The following is a 17,173-nucleotide window of genomic DNA, read 5'->3' as shown; positions in this document are numbered from 1 at the left end:
CCAGAAGCCCCGCCTCACTTTTTTGACAGATGCTTCGAAGTCCCTCCCCCGCACATGGCCCAGTCTGAGAGATACTCGCTCTTATCCCCCGCCCCTCAGCGCCCCCCCACCCAACCCCCAGTTTGGAATAAAAGAGTCCCTTCCCACCGCCTTGGTTCAGGAGCTCTCAGCTGCCAGAGCAGCTAGGGCAACCTGGCCGGGCTTTGGGGAGACCCCCAAGTGCAGGGAAGAGGTGTTCCCGCGGCCCTGAAACCTTCCAGACCCACTCAGTGTAAACCGCCACGGGTTTGTGTCAACATCCGAGGCCGGAGGCTGGCGGCGTCTGGGGACCGGCTCCGTCTGCGGGACGGGAAGATGGGAGTGTGTGGAAAGGAGGGTCCATGGGATAGGCAGAGGGACTTTCTGGAGGCGATCCCGAGAGGCCTGTTGGGGGTCCATGAGCACCAAGCAAGGCCTGTCTGGAGAGGATCGGAATTAAGGGCTGTAGGGAAAGCACGAGGAGTCTGGGGCCAGGTAGAAGTGGGGCGCTTCGCCATCCGTGCTGCGCTCTCGGCGCAGTCCCACGGCGGCAGCGCAGTGGGTGTGTTGCGGAGGCGGCGCGAAGGCGTGGGGACGCAAAGCCGACCACCCCAACTCTTCCCTCCCCCACTCAGCTACTCCACAACTCCTCGTCGCCCTCCTCCGATTTCGGGTGGGACATGGAGGGGGTCACATCTTGTGACTCATCCTCTCTTCCATCCCCACCCCCGTCTGGGGCCCTGGGAGGGAAGGCTTAGAGACTCGGCTGTGGCTCTCACGTTTCCATAGCAACCGTGCGGTTGTTTTTGCGAATCCACTTCAATCATCACTTTTCGCCCCAGACTGCGGCCCGGGGTCTGAACCCTAGGGCGGGGTACCGCTGGGAGCACAGCCCTCCCCCTTCCTCGCGACTCGGAGAAGGTCAGCGCGGGCGGGCGGGGCGCGCACCGGCAGCGGGGCCTCACTGGTCATCCAGTCCCCACCTGAAACCCCGCCTGCCACTCCGCCCCAGCGGAGCCAATCAACGCCCGATCTGCTCGGGATGAGGCGGGGCTTATGCAAATCCTGTCGCCTCCGAGAGACAGAGTGATACAAGAGCTGGGAGGCGGCTCCGGTACGGACCTCGGAGAGCCCGGCCGCCAGTCCGCGAGCCAGTCTCGGTCCCCGCGGCCCGCCGAGGCTCAGAGCCATCCTGCGACCCGGCGAGCGGCCTCAGGTAACGCGGGCGGGGCCGGGCAGAGGCCCCTGTCCCCTCCCCCTCTACTCTCCATTCCCATTCTCCTCTCCTGCTCCCCTCATTCATCCTTGACCCCTGGTTCCCCCCATAGGCGGCAGCATCTGGGGGGCCGCCCTTGGGCAGGGGACTCCCACCCCAGCCCAGGCCCCATGGGTCCCAGGGAAGGGGGCCCAGCCGCCTCCTTACCCCCAGCTCAGGTAAGAACACCCACTGCTCTGGCCCCCCAACTCACTCACACATACACACCTGGGGGTGTGGTGTTGCTGTTGCTTGAGGAGGCGTCAATCACCCTTCTCCTTTGGAGATGGGTAATTTGCCCAGCATCATGGCAACCTCCTACCTCCACAGATAGCCCCCACCCACACATCCCCCCAGCAGCTCCCTGTGCACTTCACACCACAAGGCCGCTGCCCCCAAAGACAGCCTCCACCTCCACAGAGAGCCTACTCCCACTTCACACTGTCCCCTCCGACTGTCCCCACCTCCCACCCTTCAAGCTGCCGGAGCTCACAGCATATCTGGAAGAGGAAAGAAGCGCCCCCCTCCCCCAGTTCTCCTCCTCACATTCTCTAATCAGCAGAACCACCCCACATGGTCCCAGGGCTAGGAGAAGTCCCATGCTTGGCTTCTTTCATCCTGGCTGGAGGATGAACCAGGGGCACCACCTCCCAGCACACCTGTCCGTCAGTGTTGCCAAGGTCCCAGACTTCCCTTTTCCCCTCACTCCTGACAGGCACCAAGTTCTCTCACTCTACTTCGCAAACACTTCTAATTTGGATCCTCTCTGGCCTTCTTGCGCCCAGTCACTCCTGCTCTGCTATCTTCCCGCTGTTCCACAAGGGCCTGCCAAAGCTCCATGTGGACTGTGTCACTCCTTTCCCTAAGGTGGCCTGAATCTGGAAGGCAGAAGAGATGGGTTAAATCTTGCCTTTGCCTCAGCTGCTGTTTGCCTTTGGCCAAGCCACTTCCCTCTCTGATCCTTCATGAAATGGGGAAGGGGCAGGACAGAGGGTGGACTGGATGAGATGGTCTTGAACAGCCTTCCAACCCTGACGTGCTCTGGTTCTGTGGCTGATTATGAGCAAATGGGACCGTTTCACACTTGCCGTGAACCGTTAGGACATTTCAGAGAAGAGGCCTGAGTGGCGTTAGTCCTCACCAAGGGGACTTGCTTCTTACTCAGGCCTCCCCCTCCCACATGTTCTCCAGGCCCAGACCCCTTCTCAGCTGTTGGGAGTCCCTCCCAGGCCACCAGCCCATGTGGCATGGACAGTTCTGCGGTGGAGGTGGTCACTATGGCCCACATCTTGTTTATCATGCCCTGCCCCTCATTAAGGACAGGGAGAAGACCTGGCTGCTGCCGCTATGGCTGCTGCTTGGAGAAGAGCAAAGGGAGGAGAGGAAAGAGAAAATCTCCTGACCAGGGAGCTGTTGTCACTATGGCAACCGTCTCAGCACCAGCTCCTCTGAAGCTGGGTGAGGATGTGGGATTATTGCCTCCCTCAATCCCTCCCACCCTCACCGCCTCTTCCTCATTTGAAACTCAGGACCCCGAGCTCTGCCCTCTGGAAGAAGCCTCTGAGCACAGAGGGGCCGTGGCTTTGTGTATGAGGCAATGCCATCTCCTTCACGGCTGAAGGGCAGCCCGCAAGCAGTAGGCAAGAAGCCTGCCCATGTCCAGCAGGGCCACAGCTCCAACAGAACACGCCATGCCCCCAAGGCCTTTACCTTGCTACTGTGGTTGGCCTTGGGCGAACCCTTCCTTTCCCGGGTCGGGGTTCCATGGTCTCTGAAGTGGGTGCAATGGCAGGAGAACACAGATAAACTAGAAAGCCCGACGCCATTCCGAGGAGGAAGAAGGGGGTTCTGCTCCTCTCATGGAACCCACCAAGGGACATTCATTGAACATCTCTGTGTTCCAGACATGGCCTTTGGGTCTCTGCAGGCAGTTCTGTGTAGCCACAGAGGGGAGAGCAGGACCGGTGTGGGGCAGCTACAAGAGGAGAAACCTCAATGATGGGAAAAATGCTTAATGCTTTTCTCACTCTCTGAGTTGTCCCGAAGAGGACTTGGCTATAGGGGGAGGGGATAAGCTCTTTGCCATTGAGAAAAAGGCTTAAAGGACTTTTTTTTTTTTTTTTTTTTTTTTTTTTTTGGCTTGGGCCAAGGCTTAATACGAAGATTTCTTCCAAATCAGGTTACATTCTGGAATTCTAGAGCACTGGGTGAGGGTCAGAGAGTTCTGGAGTCTACACACTTGTGGGGCTCACTTTCACAGCCCTCAAATGCTGAATCCATGCTGCTGACTGTCCACTGTCCAGGCTGGGAGAGGCTGATCATAAGGAAGTGGGCTTCCGCCAGGCCTGAAGGCTGAGGAGAGCTGCATTAGCCCAGATGGGAGGAAGAGATATTAGGGGAAGGGAAAGCAGCTATGCAATAGGGACGTAGGTCCTGGCTGGGTGAAGACTAACTGGAAAGCATATAGTTGTGCGAGGAGCAGTGGAGATAAGGCTAGACAGGTTGGGCACCATGATGCCAGATTCTAGAGGATTCTAGAGTGTGAGGGGCCTAATGGGCATGTCCACCTCTAGCCTATATTTTCTGGGCAAAACCAGATATGACATTGTCTCAGAACACAGAAGTCAGAAGAAAGGCACTCTCTCTGAGACCCCTGAGCCCATGGGCATGCCTTAGGCTGCAGTGTAGGACCTCAGCCTGTCAGCTGTGCCCCTGGCCCTGACTATGGGGAGAAAGAAGATATGGTGAAGGTTCTAGAAACACTTGAAAAGAAAAAACAACAAGACTTGGTGACAGCCGGACGTAGGGAAAAGGAAGAGGGGAAACTAAAGGTAACTAAGATTGCATTTCGGCCATGGGACAAGGGAGGGAAGGAAGGAAGGGCTGACGGAGAGGGAAGATGGCCACAGGTTGCGAGTGTCTGATTGTAGATGAGCGGAGTCAGAGGAGATGTTGGGCCATTCCAAGGGATGGATGTTTCCTAGATGTCAGATATGGTGGCCTGAAGCTTGGTGAGATGGTCCCCCTGGGGCCAAGAGAGAGATCAGAGCTAGGGTTTTCCCAGAATGCAGGCAGGAGTGGGGAAAGTCTGTACTGGACAAGAGTAGCCATGATTTGGAGAGGGTGGTCCAGGCAGGTGGCATGGACTCCGCCTGGGTGCTCATCTGGATTCTTATACTGACCGGCTGTGTAACTCTGAGCGTTTTCTCCTTTCTCGAGGTTCCAGTTTCCACTAAAATAAGGGGATATCTTGAAGGGACTGCCAACTTTGACTGGCAATGTAAGGACAACAGAGGAAATGAAGAGGGAGATATAGTCTCCAGTAAGCCTGGGACCAGATTTGGGCTGGGAATGTGACCCCAGGACATAGAGAATTGTGGGAAGGGAGCACAGGACAGGGAGGAGGAAAAAGGTGAAAGAAAAGCCACACAGACACCATGATACATACACGTATACACACACACATGTGCTCTGACAGATACGCAATCTCATAAAATGATGTGCTCCCACCCACATCCAGCCCCTTACACAGACACTCGGGCACGTCCCCCAGGAGCATGCTAGAGAGATTTCACTTCCCCTACTGGACACCTCTTTCTCTGGGTTCTCCAGCTTCCTTGACTATACCCCAAGACTTCAGTGTGCTTTGGACTTGGGGATGGATCAACAGAGGGGGAAACCTGTCTTCTTCTGCCCGTAGGTGTCCAAGAGTCATCCTTGCGCCTAATGTGGCTATTTTAGACTGCACATTCCAGGTTCCTAAGATAGCATACCTCCCTCCCCACCGGCTTCTCTCTTCCCCTGGGAGCATGGAGGAGTCCTCATGCTCTGGGGGTGGTGAGCGGGGGAGGATGTTGTTACTCCCGTTGCTGCTTGATCTTCCTGTGGCCCAGTGGAGGAGGCCCAGAGATATCCTATGACTAACTTGAAGCCATGGAGCAAGGGAGGGGGTGTGGCAGAGACCCAGCTCAGGTCTGGTTGTTTGAGGCACTCCCAGCAGTAAGGATTAAAAGCCACACTGGCAGGCGGTGGGCTATGGATGTGGAATTCCTTCTGCTAACCTGATGGTTTCCTTTTCCAAGGTATCTTTATGACAGGCTACCCTGCGGCCGGGGTCTAATGCCCTTCCAAAAAGACTAGACAGGTCAAAGTTACCTCCAGGGCCATGTCCTAAACTCAGGCCCTGGAGGGATATTCCTCCCATGGAGGTCAGACAAGAGTGCCCACCTTGAGGCCCTGGCAGGGCCTCACTCCTGATGCATCCTGGGGAGGTCCTGTACCTCTCTGCAAAAACTGCCTCTGTCACAGGCCACATGAAGGGGCTTCTGTTCCCATGGGGGACTGACTTTTCATCCTCCCCAAACCTGCTTCTCAACACTACCACTTCTCCATTCAGCCCCAAATCTAAGCATCTGCCTCAACTTCTCTGTCCCTCTCACCCCCACATTTGGTCAGCAAGCCCTGCTGATGCCCCTCCTAACACACCTCCATCCATCTATGTCACTCCACAGCCTCTGCCCTAGTGTCACCATCTCTCGCCTGAACTATGCAGCTTGCCTCTCTCTGCTCTACTTGCCCCCACTCCGGCCATCTTGTACATTGTAGCCAAAGGAAAAATTCCTAAATACATTCCTTCTCTCTCATCCCAGCATCTAGTTCAAGATCTGCCACATAAGCATTCTGTGTTTGTGGACTGAGTGCTATGTTCCTAGCCTTTGCTTTAAAATCCCTATGCAGGGGAGGGAGCACCTGGGTGGCTCAGTGGGTTAAAGCCTCTGCCTTCTGCTCAGGTCATGATCCCAGGGTCCTGGGATCGAGCCCCACAACAGGCTGTCTGTTCCATGGGGAGCTTCCTCCTCTCTCTCTGCCTGCCTCTCTGCCTACTTGTGATCTCTGTCTGTCAAATAAATAAATAAAATCTTTTGAAAAAAAAAAATCCCTATGGGTATAAGCCAAGCTCCTTGGCAGGGATTGAAGGGCCTTCACAATCAGCCAGCTACCTCTTTGACCCAATTATGAGTTATTGAAGGTTGGCCCATATTTCCTTTATCCCCATCACTGGCACGGGACCTGGCACACACAGTCAGCCTCAGTAAAGGCTCAGGGAATGAATGACTAATGGAAAGCAGGATGAGTCAAGGTCGTCAGTGCTATCAGCTAGGACTTCTCTTTGTACAGAGGAAGGAGAGAGAGAAGCTTCCTGCTGGGATGGCCCTGAAAGTCTTGAGGAAGAACTTGGGAGATGGTGCCAGGGGGATACACGAGGGACCTTCCTCAGGTCCCGGGCAGAGAAGAGCCTGCCTTGACGGGTGGGGACCAGGGGCTGAAAGCTCTAAATAACAAGGAGAGGATTAAGACTTTCACAGGGTGTGGGGTGCTCTGCCAGGTGTACACAGGAGAAGGAGGATGAAGACTGAGGCATCCGCGCTGGTCTGGTCGGGGAGAAGGTGGGGATCTGAGACCCGGGGGTGGAGAGGAAACCTGTGTGAGGAAAGAAAAGGCCCTGCCATGGGGGAGCTTCATGGGGGAAGGGATCCCCTCCCGTGTGCTGGAAGGGAGACGGGACCTCCTATGGGAAGGAGTGTGAAGGACAGGGCCTAGTTGTAGGAAAGTGAGCTTGTTGAGGGTAGTGATGACCGGAGAGGACTCACCCTGCTGTGGAAGGAGGGATCCTGGCGGTGGGAACGTGAGGTCTGTTATGGGAGGGGTCGTTGTGGAGAAAGGGAACCCTGTCCTCTGGGGACTTGGGGGGCTGCTGCTGAGGTGAGGGCCTTGCCCTGAACCAAACTGAGGGAGCCCATGTCCCCCAGGCCCTGCCATGGGGAAGACCAACAGCAAGCTGGCCCCAGAGGTGCTGGAGGACCTGGTTCAGAACACTGAGTTCAGCGAACAGGAGCTGAAGCAGTGGTACAAGGGCTTCCTGAAGGACTGCCCCAGCGGCATCCTCAACCTGGAGGAATTCCAGCAGCTGTACATCAAGGTGGGCGGGCAGGGAGGCCGGGGGCGGGGCCAGGGAACCCCAGGGGGCGGGGAAGGCGGGTGTGGGCGGGGTCAGGCCACCTAGGGAGCTCGCCGGACGGCCAGGGGGCGGGGCCACGCAATCGCGGAGACCCGCAGAGACCGCGAGGCTGTGGCTTTGCCCCAACGCTCGGTTCACTCCTCAGTTCTTTCCCTATGGCGACGCGTCCAAGTTTGCGCAGCACGCCTTCCGCACCTTCGACAAGAACGGCGACGGTACCATCGACTTCCGGGAGTTCATCTGTGCCCTTTCGGTCACCTCTCGCGGCAGCTTCGAGCAGAAACTCAACTGGGCCTTTGAGATGTACGACCTAGACGGCGACGGGCGCATCACGCGCCTGGAGATGCTGGAGATCATCGAGGTGCGCGGGGGTGGATGCGGGAGGCCAGGTTGTGCTGGGGTGATGCCCCTCCTATTTTCGTGGCGGGTCCTCTCCAGCCCTCCCCAGGCACCCTACTGTCGGGCCTCAGGAGTGTCCTGGCTGTACTCCACCTGTCCCCGCCTCCCGCCTGCCAGGACCCAGTGGCTAACTGGCACTGGTTGGGGGCGCAGTGTAGGACAAGCCTTGTGCTAAGTGCTTTACCCAGCAACCCTATGGAGTAGGTACTGACAGAAACCCCATTTTACATAGGAGGAAACGTAGTGTAATGGTTCTTGAGTCAAATCCAAGGACTCTTGACTTCAGAGCCCAAGTTTCTAATTCATTATTTTTTCAACAAATATCTATTGAGTGCCTACCGTGTGCCAGGCAAAGTTCTGTTTTATTAGGGCACTCATTCTATAGTGAGGAGATTTTATTTATTTATTTTTTAAAGATTTTATTTGATAGAGAGAGAGAGAGCCAGAGAGAGCACAAGCAGGGAGGAGAGGGAGACGCAGACCCCCTCCGAGCAGGGAGCCTGATGCAGGGCTCCATCCCAGGATCCTGACCACAACATGAGCCAAAAGCAGTCACCCAACTGACTAAGCCACCCAGGCACCCCAAAACAGGGAGAAGGTTTTAAAACAAGAAAACAACCTGTGCTATGTCAAGAAGTAAGTGTTATGAAGAAGATAGGCGAAGCTGAGTAAGGAGAGTGAGAGCAATGGAGAAGTCTATGGGGTGAAATTTGAGCATCAACCTCAATAAGGTGAGGGAGCTAATCATGTAAATGCCTGGGGGAACAGTGTTCTATGCAGAGGGAACAGTAAATGCAAAGACACTGAGGTGAGGTTATGTTTGCAGTGTTCAAGAGTAGCCAGGAGGCAAGAGTGGTACGAGAGAAGTGAGTGAGGGGAGCGTGGTAGGAAGCGGTCAGGTAGGCAGCCAGGAACCAAATCACTTAGCATCTCACAGTCTGTCGTAGAGATTTGACTTTATTCTGAGTGAGATGGGAAGCCATTTACAGTGCTCTGTTCTCTGTGTGGAGAACAGACTAAGGGCGCAGGAAGGCAGAAGCAAGGAGACCAGTTAGGATGCGTCCACGGCCAGCCAGTCAGGAGCTGATGGACCCAGCAACTCTGGGGAAGCAGCGGAAGTGATTGGATACGGGACCTGTTGCCAGATTTGAGCTGGCAAGAGTTGCTGAAAGATTGGACATGAGGGAGAGCCAAGAATGGCGTCAGGGTTTTTGGTCTGAACCAGAAGGTTGAATTTTCTATTTACTGAGACTGGGAATGCTGGGGGAAGAGCAGGCTGGAGGTGAAGAGTTGGGTTGTAGACATGTGTGGTATGAGATACCCATTAAATATTCAGTCTTAATGACCACACATCACCTTCCAGTATCCTTGCCATCTCCCATGTTCTCCCTGCCCATCCCCAACCCCCTTCATTCACCCCGGATCATTCCTGCCCACTGTGAGTGTTCACAGTTCCCCCCTTGCCCCCCACCCCCACCAGGCTATCTACAAGATGGTGGGCACTGTGATCATGATGCGCATGAACCAGGATGGGCTCACACCCCAGCAGCGTGTGGACAAGATCTTCAAGAAGATGGACCAGGATAAGGACGACCAGATCACACTGGAGGAGTTCAAGGAGGCGGCCAAAAGTGACCCGTCCATTGTGCTGCTGCTGCAGTGTGACATGCAGAAGTAGAGGCTGGTGAGGGGCAGGGCCCCTGGCCAGGAGGGGCGTGGCCACCTCCCAACCTGATGACCTCTCAGGGGGAGGGGTACTCTAGCCTCACTCTCTGGCCCACCCACCCCTCTGCCCAAGCCCTTGCTCCCCTCAGTTGAGATCCTTGAGGGACCACCTCACCCTGGAAAAGAGACAGATCCTCGGGTATTCTGTGGTCTAGCCCCACCCCGTCTTGGCCCAGAACCAGCATCCTCTGGGCATAGGGAGATGGCTTTTGCCCCAAGAGGCAGGATCGAGGAAAGGGGGCTGCAGGTCTGCTTTGAAATTCTGTTCCTCCTGGGATTACGCTTTACAAGATCCCAGTTAAAGGGCCAAAGTGGGTCTGTCCTTTGCTGAGGACCTAAATTCCTTGAAGGTGGTCTCTGCCCTGCCCCCTTGACTCTACCTGGCCCCTCCGGCCCCAGCCTGTGGAGCGTTCATTCAGTCCTTTCTTCACCTAACGTTTATTGAGCACCTGTTCAATGCCAGGCATCTCTGGGTGCTAAGGTTATGGTAGTTTACAAGACACATTCTGTGCCCTGTGGAAGCTCGTAAGGGAAGAGAGGCAAACGTCCAGTGGTCAGAGGCTCAGCTGGGAGCATGGCACACAGCTGAGCAGCGGGCGTGCTGAGGCCAGTTAGTTTGAAAGGAACCATGAAATACCTTCAGCTCACCTCCACCCGGAGCTGCAGAGGGATGAAATGAAAGATATTCAGAAGTCTAGGAACAGTTGTGAGTGGAAGGTTTAAGAAACACTGATATTTGTGTAATACTTATTTTTTTAGTACCCTTTAGAAGAGCTAAAGTCATTTTATTAGTTTAGGATATTAAAACATACTTTATATTACTTGGTTTCTTGTAAAATGATTAAATGAATATAGAAAATGCTAACTTGGGGAGTGGTGGGGAGGGAGAGCTGAGAAAAAACGAGGGAAAATACCAGCAAACTTACCAAATAACCCTCTTATCAGACTAAGTCCTGAGGCGTCACCATCAGCAGCTTCTGCTGCTTCCTTTTTCATGACCTTTTTCAACTCGGTGGGCAGCTCTCTCTCATTGTGCACTTGCTCTGGCTGGATGCTGACTGCGGAAACAGAAAAAAACAAGGTTTGCTAAGAGTGAGACAAGTGTATCTTCTACATCTTGGTAGTTCCTTTCTGGATTAGGTCTTGTTTCAAGGATGGGCTTGTTCTTTCTGCTACCGAAGCAGAAGAAGCTAGAAGAGAAACGCCCAGCCACTGTTTAGGTTGCCAGACTGCATTAATGGACCAAATGCCTCAAGTGCTGGGGATGTGCTCCATTTGCAAGGCTCTTCCTAACCCCAAATCCTCACTGTGCCAGGTAAATTCATCATCTTCCAGGTGTACTGGCTTTGCTTTCTGCTTTTCTGATTTTGGGTTAGTGAGCTCTACAGCTGCATGCTTTGACTGCCAGAAAACTTATCTTGCTTCTTCAAGCATTTCACTTTATTTTCTCCTGTACTTGTGATCAGAAATTAGCTTTGATGTGCAGTGGCAGTTTTCCTCTTGAGCTGCTGGTGAAAACAGTCTTGTACACAGGTGCTGTCAGCCCAGGGTGGGAGCCGGGAATGATTGCTGAGTCAGCGGGGTGGCATTGTATCTCCGGGAAAGAGGAAAGGCATGCCTCTTCTGGGGGCTCACCTGTCCTCCCTCTCTGAAAGTGGAAGCTCTTGGGGCTGCTGACCTTTGGTCCCAAGCTCTATTGGACCTTCCTTCTTGCTGCCCTTGAAGGTAGCAAGGCCACTTAGTAGCCACTCTCTTTCTGTCTTATGCCTATGACCAGCCATGTGGTGAGGCTGGGAATTTACATCCTCAGGCAGGAACCAGCAGGTTTTTATCCAGTAATGCCTCAAGGAATGTTCCATTGCTTTGAGGAGCGGGTCTTTAGGCGTATCTTGTGCTACTAGTCAGCACCACAGATACATAGATGCTTAACAGCTTGGCTGAGCTGAGCCTGCCAGACTTTTTATTTACCAAGTGGGGTTCCCAACCCCCAAATGTTGAATCTAACCTGATATATAATCACACAGAACTTCACAGCTTTCAGACACTTGCTTGATCTACTCGATCACATTGTATCCTCTGGCCTGGGGAAATAGAGATTTTCATTCCCTTTCTCCAGACTTGGGAAGTGAGGCACAGAAAGGGGGGCTGCCCTTGTGCAAGGAGGGTGGCACAGGCCAGGACTTGAGCCCAAGGCTTTAAGAGGATTTCGTCCTTCAGAGTCTCTCCCTTCTCATCTCTCTGACTCCAAGTCATACCAAGTTGACTGTGGGGCAAACTAAGTTAGCTTTGGTCTTTGACAAGCTTCCTGTGCTCGCTTCGGCAGCACATATACTAAAATTGGAACGATACAGAGAAGATTAGCATGGCCCCTGCGCAAGGATGACAAGCTTCCTGCCAAGAAGTTTCTGAGGCAGTGGTCTTCCAAAAAGAAATAGGATGTTGGCTGAACTCCTGACATTTTCAAGCATCTTGTTGTCTGCTTCTGGGCAGCTCTGCCAACAGGTCAGTGCTGTCCTGGGATGCCTCTGACTAAGCACCCTAGAAGCATCTTGCTATATCTTTACCACCATATTCCTCCCTAAGAGAACAGTTTCTGTTTTTCTCCAGCAGGTGGGCAAGTCCTATCTGTGAGAGCATGTTTGATCACCAAGATTTGGACATATCCCATGGCCAAAAATTCACACCCAGCGGTGTGAACACATAAAGCCAGACTGGGAACTGAGACCAACATCTTGTTGATGAGAGGAGACACAGGCAGGCCAGATCTTGCTCCCACATGCCCCTGGATGTCCCAGGGACTGTGTGCTCAGGGACTCCTGTGGTAGAGCACTGGCCCTCCCTTGAGAAGAGAGGCAGGCCTCTGATCTCCGTGCCAGCTCTGAGGGACTTGCCATAGAGCACATGGTAAGGAGACATTGAATTATGACTGACAGAGACAAAAATATACAGAGAGTGAAAACAATGATACATTCAAACTCTCCTTTTGAAGTTTTATATCTTCTTGCAGCAAGTCTGAATATATATGAATTAAAAGGTTCTAGAATCTACCTCCTAACTGCATTCTGTCCTTCATCCTTTTGGACTAACTGATGAGCCGCTTATTTCTTATCTCTAAAACCATCAGCAGGGTCCACTTCAGATGGCTGCTCTGGTCCTTTCAGCTGTAGTCAGGGTTCTGTAACTTACCTTTAAATCAAAAGTTAAGAAGATACAAGCCCATAAGCAAAGGCACTTAATCTTTTACTGACAGTTTCTAGAGGTAGAAATTCATCCTGCTGCAGAGAGAGAGAGAGAGAGAGAGAAGGAGGCAAGGGAAGAGAAAGGAAAGAGAATGAGAGAACAGCTGGGGTTTCTACACAGGGTAGTAAGCTGACACTGTAGATATTTTTACACAAAAATTTACTAAAACAACAATTTTCCTGAAGATCTGCCCTGGGTGAGGTTTTGTTCTGACTTTAGAGATCACTGTGTAAGAAAGAATATAGTTCTTATGTATTTTATCATTTTTGAAGAAAAATCTTTCAAATCCTATAATTGTGAAGAAGTCTCAGAATAATATGGAATTTTCTTTCTGAAATTTTCAAGGTTTTTCTTTTACCTTTGCCAGAAGGTGGGGCAGAACTGGGCCTCCCAGGGCATATGGCCCTTCCTGCTTGGTGGAGGCTGTGGGGGTATGGAGGCCTGGGGGGAAGGGGGAGCTGGGTGCCAGAGGGGGGGCATCCCAACTCATTCTCTAGTGTGGCCCCTGTCCCTTCCACATGTGCTGCTCCTGGCTGTGGCTGCAGAGACTGTCTTCACTGTTCAACCCTGTGCTGTATGGTGTGTTTGTCACTGACCGTGAATAAAGGTGTGACCATGCTGAGGGCTCTTGCTCTTCCGTAAGCTGAGGTAGCCCTAGGATACAAGACAGGGGGAGAAGAAGCCTGGAGGGAGCTCAACAGTGAGGGTGCCTCAGGAACCTCCTTGGGCCTGAGGGCCTTTTTCTAGCAAGGACTCTGGTTATGTGGAACAGAGACCCACTTGAGCTAGTTCAGAGAAAGGGGTGAGCAGATTTCAAGGGGCCGTGAAGAGGGAAAATCAAGAATGGCTTGGCCTCAGAAGGACTGGAACCGACAATAGGGCCTCACCCTTCTCCTTTCTGGGCCTCTCAGGCTCTCCTCCCCTTGGCAATATTTGCAACTGTGTTCTTTTCCTCGGTTTCTCTTCAGACTTCCTTGGTTTCCCTGCAAAAGTGGCTGCATCCCCAACTCTGTATCAAGACTTCCCAGCAGGGGACAAGTCCCCACTGCACCAGTTAGTTCCAGTTCTCAAGCAAAAGAATCTGACTGGTTGAGCTTGGCTTATGGTGGGAGCCCTTGGTCCATTCATCAATGACCACACCAGGTGCTGATAAGGTGGGCCTGTGGGCGGAGCAGTTTCCCCAGAAGGGAGCCAGTGGCAGACAGCATTGGATGTAGTTTCTCCCTCCGTCCAGTGGAAGGCTCATAGAGCCCCAAAGAGTGAATAGTGGGGAGTGGGGAGTGGGGAGAAAGGCCAAGAGCCAGGATTATAATTAATTAAGCTATATGGTGCCCTTTGTGCAAATTAGGAAAAGACACCCTTCTGGGTGTAAACAGCCTCATAAGAACACAGCTGGGCCAGTGGATGGCACCTTTGGCCTAATGAAAAAGTATACCCGTTCTTCTGAATAAACAGCCTTGTCATGCCATGGTGCATGGCTTGGCAAGTGAAGCATATCTTGAATTTCAGTCCCACCTACCCTGCTGGTGGAGGGTGCAATGCGTTACCTGTTCCTCCGTCCCCAAGGAGACCAGCCCAGGCCCTGAGACCTTCTGGAACGGAGTTAGTGTTGACGTGTTTTTCTTAGAATACCAACTCCCACCCCCACCCAACACAGTGGCCAGAGAGGTACTGCTTGTTGCAGGGAGCTGGGGGCAGTGGCAGCTGGAGGGGACTGCTTGCTCCTGAAACACTCAATTGCATTAACAAGGATTTTCTCAAGGACGCTTGGAGGGGGCCAGCTTCCTTGGCAGGAAGCAATTAGGACAGAGGAAGGAGGCTGACCTGCCCTCAGGGCAGCCATAAACCTCCGGAGGTGACTCAAGAGCCTAAGAACTTGGGGCTGCTATTCTCCGCTGAAGCCTTGCTGGGGGAATCGGGAGGCTTGTTCCCCACCTACTTGGGGTGCACAGGTCCGGGTCCAGGGTTACATCCTCAAAAGTACCCTCCTGGCCTTCAGCACCTCTGACACAGGTTGGTCTGCCTCCTGCTTTCAGGCTTGCCCTCCATGCCATCCAGATGTCCCCAGAAATCAGAGTGATCTTCCTGAAGCGCAAGTCTGACAGTGTCAAACTCCGAAATCTCCACTCTTCCCTCAGTGTGAGTGTGATAAGCTTCCTAAAAGTCCCTTAAGGCCTGGGTGACCCAGTTGGTTAAGCATCTGCCTTGGGCTCAGGTCATGATCCCAGGGTCCTGGGATTGAGCCCCGCATTGGGCTCCCTGCTCAGTGGGGAGTCTGCTTCTCGCTCTCCCTCCCCCCCCCCGCTCATCCTCTTTCTCTCTTAAATAAATAAATAAAATCTTTAAAAAAGGGAGAGAGAGAGAGAGAGTCCCTCAAGGTCCTACAGGATCTGCTTGCCACCTGTTGACCTCCAAAGCCTTTCCTCCCCTACCTCCCCAACCTCCCCATCTTTCACCCTGCACTTGGCCTCCCCATACTGCCCTCCATTTCCCTAAGGCATCTCTCATGCTTCTGTGCTGGTGTGCAAGCCATCGCCTCTCCCTGAGCCCCCATTCCCTATCTCAGTGATGTCCTTCCCTGCGAAGCCCTCCTAAAGCTCAAACAATGACCCCTCTTTCGAACACAGTCCATGATAGCTACCAAACAGTTTTCCATGGGATTACCTGTCAGCTCCAGTTTCCAGTTTAAAGAAACTGGAAGCCAAGTCTCCAGTTTAAAAAAAAGGCAAGGAAATAAAGGCTCAGGGAATGGCAAGAAGACAACTTGAACTCGGGTCTTCTAACATCAAGCCTACTGCTTATTGTGCTTTCTGTGTGGGGGAAGGGGAGAGCAGAGAAGGGTGAAGGGAGCCTTCATGGAGGTGGCTTCTGCCCCAGGTCTTGCTAAAGACCAGCCAACAGGCACGCTGGGGCAGGGCTGGCCAGATGAGCAGTTCAGGCGCGGAGATCCTTGGAGTCATGTGCAGAAGGGTGTGTTCCCGGTTTATCCAGCTGCAAAAGAGCTGAACCCTGAGGTTCAGGTTCAGCTGAACCTTGAAGCACTGGCCCAAGTTCAGCAATGCAGAGCCAGGGAATCCCTGCACCAAGCCCGTGGTCGGAGGTGGCAGAGAAGATAGAGGCAATGGCCCGAAGCCTAATAGAGAGGAAAGAACAGTCTAGCACTGAGTTAGAACCCTTTCAAAGAGGGATCTAGGGAGGATTCTTAAAGGACCTGAACCCAGAGTCAGACAGGATCCTTAGAGGCTTAGTCATGTCCATCTAGATTGGTTGAGATTTTTGGTTTCAAAGGAACAAAACCCAATTCAAACAAGCTCAAGAAAAAAAGGGAGGCTTATTGGCTCCTGTAATTGGGAATTTGGGCACTGCTGGGGCCAGAGGCTCAGTGTCACATCCTCTCTTCCTCTCTCTACTTCTGCTTCTCCACCTCTGTGACCTCGGCGTCTGCTCTGTATGGGCTTCTCCCACGTTCTTTCGCCTGCTGCAGGGAAAGATGGGTTCCCAGCTCTCGCTGCCCCAAATTAATAACCCCAGAGAAGAGCCAAATCTCCCAGCAACCCTAAATAAGAGCACAGGTGGGTGGCTCAGCTGGGGTCCCAGGCTCTTTCCTTGTTCAACTGCTATGTCCAGGGAAATAAGGTTTCCGATTGGACAGGTCTGGTTCACATGCTTACTCCTGTGACTGGGGAAGCCAGGCTCCTGAACTACAACTACCCTTGAACAATGCAAGGATTAGAGGCACTGACCACCCCCTACCACCGAACATTCAAAAAACACATCTATACATTTGGACTGCCCCCAAACTTCATTCTTACAGCCTCCATGTTGCACATGGCTGCAGCCTGCTGAGGCTCACCCAGATCTCTGTCCAAGTCACATTGCCAGAGGGTAGGCAGACGGGAGAGGGTTGGGGCCATCTATGGAAACTATCAAGTCTGGAGAAGAAACATACTTACCCCGATCCCAAATTTTGTTATTATTTCCCTCTTCCTCCCACACAAACTTTCGTTGGTTCCCCCCAGGACATGGTGGAGGCTGGGCATATCTTTCCATTCTGTACCCCCTTCCAGCCAGATGCCTTCCAGGCTAAGCCAGTATGTTCTTCTGCTTCCCCCACTCACCTGTGTGGACTTCTAGGCTCACACAGAGATGCCCCTTGTCTGCTTCCTGACCTGTACTCCAGGACAGGTGACATTAGTGGCCGCACCCCGGGCTCTGCACCAAGAGGGGACAGTGCTCTGGAACTCCAGGATGGTGGTCCAATAGTCTTTGGTACCAAGCTCCTTTTCTACCCTCCCTCTTCAGGTGGACCTGTAGGCGTGAGCCCCCTACTGGCCGTCAAGGGGCCAGGAAGAACCTGGGTTCAGAATCCCTTGGTGTCTTCCTGGCGTGGGTCCCCGGTCAGGCTGTGGGGACCTGGTTTCTCCACCGACTTTAAAGGTCCTTCCGCCTTAGAGGGGAATAGCTGCCCATCCGGGCCGTCTATTGTGCGCCCGGCTAGGAGCAGAATCCAGCTCAAG

At 53.2% G+C, this 17,173-nt stretch overlaps 1 protein-coding gene and 1 long non-coding RNA gene across 2 annotated transcripts; one reads left to right on the top strand and one right to left on the bottom strand.

Moving 5' to 3' along the window:
• Positions 1-1,076: 1,076 nt before the first annotated feature.
• Positions 1,077-10,237, top strand: HPCAL4 (hippocalcin like 4). Its single transcript, XM_082687045.1, has 4 exons — positions 1,077-1,234; positions 7,084-7,253; positions 7,438-7,653; positions 9,172-10,237. The coding sequence occupies exons 2-4, from the start codon at positions 7,092-7,094 to the stop codon at positions 9,367-9,369; spliced, it is 576 nt and encodes a 191-aa protein (XP_082543171.1). The 5' UTR covers positions 1,077-1,234; positions 7,084-7,091; the 3' UTR covers positions 9,370-10,237.
• Positions 9,485-16,976, bottom strand: LOC309842615. Its single transcript, XR_014299704.1, has 2 exons — positions 16,775-16,976; positions 9,485-10,474 (listed from the first exon to the last, which is right to left on the bottom strand). It is a non-coding gene; the product is annotated as an uncharacterized lncRNA (long non-coding RNA).
• Between the last annotated feature and the right edge of the window lie 197 nt (positions 16,977-17,173).

Source organism: Mustela nivalis (assembly GCF_964662115.1).
Source record: "Mustela nivalis genome assembly, chromosome: 10".
Lineage (NCBI taxonomy): Eukaryota > Metazoa > Chordata > Mammalia > Carnivora > Mustelidae > Mustela > Mustela nivalis.
This window is presented reverse-complemented; position numbering and strand designations above follow the sequence as displayed.